The sequence below is a fragment of the Cariama cristata genome, unplaced genomic scaffold, assembly GCF_000690535.1.
Source record: "Cariama cristata isolate BGI_N322 unplaced genomic scaffold, ASM69053v1 scaffold25782, whole genome shotgun sequence".
Classification (NCBI taxonomy): Eukaryota; Metazoa; Chordata; class Aves; order Cariamiformes; family Cariamidae; genus Cariama; species Cariama cristata.
In genome coordinates, this window is record NW_009603671.1 from 9,529 (window position 1) to 17,778 (window position 8,250).

The 8,250-nt window shown below is 39.1% G+C and overlaps 1 protein-coding gene across 1 annotated transcript in view; it reads right to left on the reverse strand.

The window, feature by feature from the left end:
• LOC104157814 (nuclear receptor coactivator 2-like) overlaps positions 1-8,250 on the reverse strand; it is a gene marked incomplete at both ends in the record, with an annotated part of 20,699 nt that overhangs the window by 8,743 nt on the left and 3,706 nt on the right. Inside the window, 5 exons of the mRNA XM_009695293.1 lie at positions 1,652-1,895; positions 2,417-2,494; positions 3,333-3,414; positions 3,464-3,660; positions 5,586-5,751. Coding sequence (XP_009693595.1) covers positions 1,652-1,895; positions 2,417-2,494; positions 3,333-3,414; positions 3,464-3,660; positions 5,586-5,751 — 767 coding nt within the window. The remainder of the gene's footprint in view (positions 1-1,651; positions 1,896-2,416; positions 2,495-3,332; positions 3,415-3,463; positions 3,661-5,585; positions 5,752-8,250) is intronic.

Sequence of the window (8,250 nt, forward strand, 5' to 3'; positions counted from 1 at the left end):
GCCCCCCCCCCCCCCCCGAAATTGCATTCAAAATGACACATCAAACATATTGCTTCTGTCTAGAAATCTGTTTTGGTGAAAGTTATGCACGACGCATTTACTGCATAGCACTACCTTTAAATGTTTAGGCTATACTTTCAATTTTTTCTAAAGTTCCTATAACCTTAGTATCTCTGCTTCTATGTCCCTATAAAAACAAGTAATGCCATTTTGTGCAAGCATTTAATGATTTTATAAAATTCAAAAAAATATCTAGAAGCAAAGAAAACCTAATTTGAGCTCTAAAAGAACACCAATTGTGTGCAGAAATTTTGTTTTAAACCAAGTGACTTTGATCTTAAGTTCATCACGAACAGCATACTCAACAGAAACAAGCCACTCTTAATGCTAGGGTGAGAATCAGGTGGTATGAAATCTGTTCTTATATTCACTGTCTGCAGGACTTCACTTCTCTATATCTTTGTCTATATCATAAAATGGGAATAACATAATGTCTCTTCATTTTCATAAAGCAATTACAAATACATGGAGGGAAAGCACTGTTATGATTTAGAAACTGGTGTAAAGAGTAACAGATCACTAAGAGTAGATCGCAAATTTAGAACTGAATGGACATAATTTGTTATATCAGCAGAACTTGCACATAACATCTTATTTAATATAAATGTAATGTAACTTATATAATACTTGTAAGTAAAGAAGCTGTATAACAATAACCGTATGGAGGTAACTGCCCCATGCACCCCAAGAACAAAATGGTATGCAGCTTCGTAAAACATACAAACAAAATGGTATTAATTATCGTATTACACACAGGTTTAAGGATGGGGAAAGGAATGCCTTATCTGAAAGTAATTTATATTATTTAAATTCAAGACTTAGTTTTTAACTTTACATTATAATGTACACATGAAGAATTCTCTTTCTTGGTGAAGAATCTGATATTTAAGCAGTATCTCGTTATCAAAATTAAAAAAAATTACATACGGCTTTGCTTCTGGTCACTTTATGCAGTTCACCAACATCAATTCACGTATTCATTTGCACTTTTATCTTGTATACTGGTTTGTTTAGTTCAGTCAAAATTCAGAGTCCATCAAGCCAATACATACCCATTTTACATTATAATGTACACATGAAGAATTCTCTTTCTTGGGGAAGAATCTGTCTGATATTTAAGCAGTATCTCATTATCAAAATAAAAAAAATTACATATGGCTTTGCTTCTTGCAAAACTACATATGCAGTTCACCAACATCAATTCACGTATTCATTTGCACTTTTATCTCGTATACTGGTTTGTTTAGTTCAGTCAAAATTCAGAGTCCATCAAGCCAATACATACCCATATATGTGTTGATGTGTGCATACACACTTTTATCTGCATATATCTATATATATAAACAAACACACACATTGCACTTCTGTCATTGCTCGAAAAAAGAGCGGCCCTTGGAGAATACGTGGTACTAGAGCTGGGAAAATGGAAAGGCTCTGTGTTGCATTTAAGGACCCCCAAGGGGTCCAAACCTCCACGTTTCCCATCGTTCTCAGGGGTCAGGCAAGGGGCTGTGGGAGGGGGACTTGGCCCCAGCACCAGGGGGACACGTAAGGACTGCCAAAATGCACCGGGGAGAGGTGGAACCAGTACCGTAGTTTGGAGGAAACGGAAACTGCTGTGCGTTTGCCTGCGGGATCCGCGGATTGCTCATGGTTGCTGGTATGCCACCAGCGGCCACCATGCTGGGGGTCATGCTCAAGCCCTGTCCTCGCATCATCAGCGTCCGCTGCTGCACTTGCTGCTGCTGCTGCTGCTGCTGCATTTGCCGCTGCCGCAGGTGCTGGCTCAGGATCTCCCGCTGCCTTTGCGCCAGCATCTGCGCGTTGATAGGGCCCTGCAGGGAAAACCACCGTCGCCTATCAATAACCCCTTTGAAGGCAACCTGACCAGTGGAGGCAGCTCCGCTAGAGCAATCTGGAAGATTCCAGCTCTTTTTTCCCCCGCCCCGCCACACAACTAACTATTATCTAAAACAGGAGAAAATAATCCTATTAATACTTCTGCTGGGAAAGACTTCCAACAGTGCAAGAGCCACTAACTGAAATAATACCCGTGTTTAATGTTGCAGCGATTTGTAATTGCAAATAGAGTAGCTCATTAAAAAAAATGCATCTTTAGGAAATGAGAAGCTTGGTTAAAAATGCAGTTATATTTCTAGTAAACAACCATCCACCCCATGTAAATATGGCAAAGTCTGTCAGAAATAAAACAGTAAAATACTTCTTATCATACAGACTGCATTATTTGTATTCAAGCTTATTGTATGTATTTACCACATAGCATTGCTACTGTATTTAAATGAGGGGAGAAATAAAAAAAGTAATTTTTGTTTTTTTAAAGTACTATTTCTCTTACCTGTGTTGGCACTCCAGGTCTCAAAGACAGATTCATATTGGAGACACTGCTGATCTGATTTATCAGTGGTTGCCGATTCTGAAGAAAAAAACCCAACAAACTCAACACTAAAACCCTGAAGTTTTTAGAAGGAAGACAAGAAAAGGGAAATTTTATATACAGAGGGACCTAGTTTTACATATTCAAGCAGGGACTAGTTTTCCTGAAGTCCTATTATCATTCACAGAACCCTGCTTCTTAAGGAGATAATACACCATACAAATAACAACACAGGCACTAAGCTATTTACCAAACATGCTCCCTTTACAGCTCCTGTCCTTTCTGAGTTTGGGATTGGACTGTTAAGGTTTACTCTGAATTAAACCCTATCCTGATGTTTGAAGGCAGAAATGATCTTTCCTCCTCCACTAGAAAAGCATTTATATCTTATTTATAGTACTATGAACCTCTATATTTAAAAATGAAACAAGAAACAACAACTTAAAATGATCCTCAAAAGTAGACCAAGGCCAAGGGAAAAAAAAAGGATGTCAGTAACAGGCAGCAATAAAAGCATTTAGATTGCTGGAAGAGCCAAGATATAACACACAGAAGACGACTTCTGTAACAAAGAGCACCACTGTAGCCTCGCTCAAAGAATTAGCGAGACCTAGGCTTAAATACTAGGCACATTCCTGCACAGTATTATAGAAAGAATAATGGAAAGACGCAAAAAAAAGATCAAAAAAGAGAACACACAAGGTACTGTCTTGGCACAAGTCATTACGGCTAGTGGTTTTAGTTTAAAAGTGGACCGGGGCCATAATAAAACAGGGTACGCACTTAAAACCTGGCCTCTCTGGCGCAAGCTGATGGTATGTGCCGCCTAGGAGAGGCACCCGCGTGGGCACGGAATGGGGCATGGAAGGGGAGGTACCTGCTGGGCCTGGAGCCTGTGCTGCAGCTGGAGCCGCAGTTGGTTTGGCTGGGTCTGCACGATGGCCGCCGGCCGGGGGCCGCCGGAGTTGGTTTGGCTGGTTCTTCACGATGCGAGGGGGCGGGGGGCCGGGCCGGGGCTGCATACGCAGGGCTGCGTAGCCCGGGCGCTGCCCCATGGGGTGGAAGCTTGGGTCCTGCATGGGCGCGTAGCTTCCCTGGGCCATCTGAGCCTGCGCCGCGTACTGCTGGGAGAACACCGGAGCCTTCTGCTCCATCAGGATGCCGGACTCCTGGCTGGGGAAGGTCTCTGGGTCAACAGCTTGGCTCTGCGGAAACACGTGAACAATGGAAACAGTTGGCAGGACGTGGCTTTTCACAGGATTATACGAGAGTAAGACAACCACCCTGAAAAACCGGTCTTCTAGGATGTAAATGTTTCTAAACGGAAAATTATGTAAATTCTTTTTACCTAAATATAAAACTTAAAAAAGAAAGAATTGTATTTTTGAGTGTCAAAACATATCCAGGGAGACAAATTGCTCCTCTCTCTCCTTTTCTTTTTGATTTAAAAACAAAGACCCACAATCTTTGCCACATTCTTAACATAGCCATTGTATCATTCTGCTAACAAATAAAAACCTGAAATGACAAACGCTGTATCACAATCTGTAAATGAAGTGATGCCAGCATATTTTTGCCATTGAATCCGAGATAAATTCAAAGGCGTTACAAATGAATAAGTAGATTTTTATCAGTATCTTTAAACAAAATAATGACTTCAAATAAAGATGCCTGAATCTATTACAGAAGCTAATGTAAATAGAGTGCCTAATTCTTTCAGGGCACTTTCACACAAACTGATTATCCATTAGCATAAAAAAAGCTAACACAATTCTAAACTCCATTCTAGATACTCCCCTAATATTTGTTCTAGCCAGAATAATTTTATAGCTTATTCCACACTGACCTTGGAAATCAAGTTAATCTAAATTTCAGTGCCCTCATGAAAGAAAGACTTTAAGCTCCTATAAAATGTTTGATGGATATTTTAAAAAACACGTTCTAGAAGGCGACAGTTCTCTTATCTGCAAAATTCTTTAACTGTTTCCACTGAGATATTAATTTAATAGAAATACATTTACCACTTAGTTTGAAATAAAACATTATTCATACTTTTTGGTGGTGGTATTCCAAAAGCTAGGTAATATTGCATGAAAGTTTCACACTGCAAAATTGAAGTTCACCAATAAATTATATCTCTAGCTTAACACCTCACTGAGTCCTGTGTGGTACCAAACAGGCTTGGCGATAGTTTTCTCATGTTCAGAGCAGGCTTTCATTGGTCCTATTTCATATGTAAAATGCAGAGCTAGCTCAGAAGGTATGCTTAGGATGCTGATGAGTGCTGGGAAATGAAATGGGTATTCTAGGCTCCTCTGAGAACATTAAATCATTATAGAGGAACCTTTTTGTTTTGGAAATACAATTTTGATGCCAGAAGCATCAAGAACTAACTTTTCCCTAAAATCTTTTTTTATTTTTACCACATTCTTTTTTCACTATACAAGACTGAAATGGACAAGAACCAACTGGAAGCCAACAAAAATCTGTGAGGAAAAAAATGGATGAAAAAGAATGGAACAATTTCACACCGCAAAGTTTAGGAAGCATGTTCTTAACTTAAAAAAAAAAAATTTACAGTTTTAAGTGCTTGGAATGAAATCAGGTGAAACTCATCCCTTAACAAGCATTAATTGACTAAGTGAAAAACTACAGGTGAAATTCCATGTTACAGGTTTGCTCATCCAAAAGCTTGCTGCCCCCATCACACAAAGGTCTTGATCTTGCTCTTCTGCTCCTAGGTCTTCATATTCTTTTTTTCTTCTTTCCTATACCCTGCTGCTGGCCATGATCTTACTTTCTCTCATACTTTCTGACCACCAGATAAGCAGAAGCCTGTTAATTTTTTGGTTTTGGTCAGGTTAGTTGCATAAAGCAAAGTGGCTCAGCAGAGGTTAGAAGAGGGAGAGCTAGGTGGCAGGGGAGAGGAAGGCAGGCTAAACCTGGGGCTGAAGGAAGCTTTTCAGGTGAAGCTGAGCCATTAGATAGACTCCCACTAAAATATGTAACTCTATCCTGGCTTGCAAGAAGTGTTTTATAATCTCCCTCTTCAACACCCATTTTACATCCACCTTGACAAGTTATCTTTCAAACGCAATACCTAACACATGCAACGCAATGTCCAGTATACCTGGCTAACTAGTTCTGGTATTCCTAGAGCCCTGTCGATTTCTTCTAAACCATCAAAATTCCTTAATGCCATGTAAAGCTGATCCAGGAGAGCACCCTCATCACTTGGTGACTCCGATGAAGGATGATTACACAAGAGATCATCTGGTGAGCTGCCAAACGGTTGCCTGTGAAAACATGAAGACAGCGTTGGTAAACAGCTGCAGAAAAAACAAGAAATCATATCAGAGGATTAGTGCTCAAATTGAACTAACAAGTGGAGACAGAAATTATTTTAATCACTGCCAATTTTGTTTAGAAAATTATTCTGGGTGAAAGTTATGCTACCCAAAGAAAGAACTAAACAGCGTGATTAATGCCTGTCAAGACCCTACAAGCACGGTGTATGTGACAAGTAAGCAAGCACACCAAAGGTATGCCCGAGTGCTGATTTCATATTACAGGGTCAACAGAGGAACTGAGAAGTCAGTATAGAATATAGTCACTGAACACAGAAGGTTAAAAATTTTTTTTTAAAGTAATTGTAACTTTGAATATCAGGTGTTAGATTAAGTATACTATCACAAGTAGAAGAAGAACTCATTTCCATAGCCATTCTTCTCCGCTGGTTTTCTATCGGACTCGGCAAGCCACAGAGGTCACAGAGGGGTCCGAGGGTTGTCTGAGCTCGCACAAACCGAACATCTGGGAGAGCTGGCCAGAAGCATGAGGGAGCAGGGAGAAAAGGACATTCCCCTTTTTGCTCGCAGCAAAACACCGCATCAGCTCAACCCGTCCTACGGAACTGCACACTTGGGTACCAGCTAACGCACTTGGTTGTGTGCCGCAGAAGGGTGTCAGCAAGAATTTGGATACTGTCAGGCAGAGTGTGCTGGCTCTGTAAACCCTGCTTTACCTCACCCCTGAATTTGTATGCGAAGCACACGCCACAGTTACAAAGGCAGAATAAAGGTTTCTTCCAAACCCAAAGCACAAAACTTGCTGAGAAACAAACCAAATCTGAAATAACACCTTATCTGCAGCCAAATGACATATTTTTGTTCTGCAGTTCACACACAAGCCCTACTTCACGCACAATACTACAAGACTACAATAGAAAATATGAAGAGCAAAGCGTTCTGCAAGCAAGGGCAGCTACTATATGCACATAATGGCAGAATCTCATCCCAGATAATTACTCAGAGACAACAAAAGCTGTCACATATGGAGGGAGGAAACAGCACTACATGTGAACCCTTTTTACATGTCTGTTTGGAAAAACAAAGAAACATGTTTGTGTATTTAGTTTCCATAATGAGATATACGGTTGCCATGGAAGTCTAATCTCTATGTCAAAGCTAAGCAGAAGGAAAGAGCTGCATTGTCAGGCTATACACCTAAAAAACCAAAGGACGGCAGACAGGAAAACTAACAAAAACATATTCTTTTTAATTAGATTCTGGACTGTAAAAAATAAAAATATCTGTCGTACCTTTAAAACACCACAAAGTATTAAGCAATCTCATATATAGAAAAGTTTCTAACACTCTCACAGAGGAACTATAAATCAGTAAAAGGGAAAAAGAAAAAAAATAATCCTTCGAACCAAATTGCTTGCAAACTGTAGAGATGACTTATAATAAGAGATCTATGATCTGGAAAAATAATTGATGAGGTTAGCCAAAAAACCTCCCTCAAATTTTAAATGGGCATGAATACATATGATAACAAAAAGTTTAAAACATTTGTCAAATTCTGTATGTCAAACAATGACAATTACTTTGTTTTTTTCCCCATTTCTTTTATATACCACAATGATATTTTTACTCATGATTTAACTTCTATCAAATGTAATACAATGATAATCAGATTATTAAAATATAAATCCCAGGGATTTATAAAATCAGAAATGGCAGCACCAAGCAATTCATCATCTCTGTTTGGGTGATCAAAATATGGTTACTTTCAGATGCAACGCAATGGGAAATTTTTTTACCATCTTCAGCTACAAGGAAATTACAAGAAATGCAAAGGTAACAAAATGGAAGAATTATCTGCCTGGCTTGCTGACCAAACTTGGCCCTGTATGGTATTTTATGGTGCCATTTTTTAAGTGAATAAATGAGGTATGCAGACAGTGCTTTTGGCATATGGACACCCCAACTGGGGCAGAATTAGCACCAGGAAACATCTTGAAAAGCATGAGAAATAACAGACAAAATGCCACACTTAAATTACAGGTAATATTTTTGGACATCCTTTCATAATGAAAATTAAGAGAATGTAGTCAGAAGATTGACCTTTTTTCAAACACACTTTTTTCCAGCTGCTTCCTCTTTATTTTCTTTTCAGCGCTCCTCTCATTTACTACTGAAAAAATGTCTCAACTTACGCAGTTCAAAATATTTCAACATTTTTCATTCACTTGTCCATTTTATATCACTTATACAGTCCATATAGATATAGTTTCTCCAATGTAAGCTGCAAACTTTTTGGAGAAGACATGGCACTTTTTAAAGAAGTGTAAACTGCTTTTCATAGTTTTGGCATTATTTAAAGGTCTTAATAATGTCCAAAGTTAATACATTACATAGGAGTTAATGAGTTGTGATCAAACTGTAGTTCTGGTTACCTGAGAAGGAGCTAACTCCAGGGAAGAGGCAGCCTCCCTTTCACTTCATCTTTCC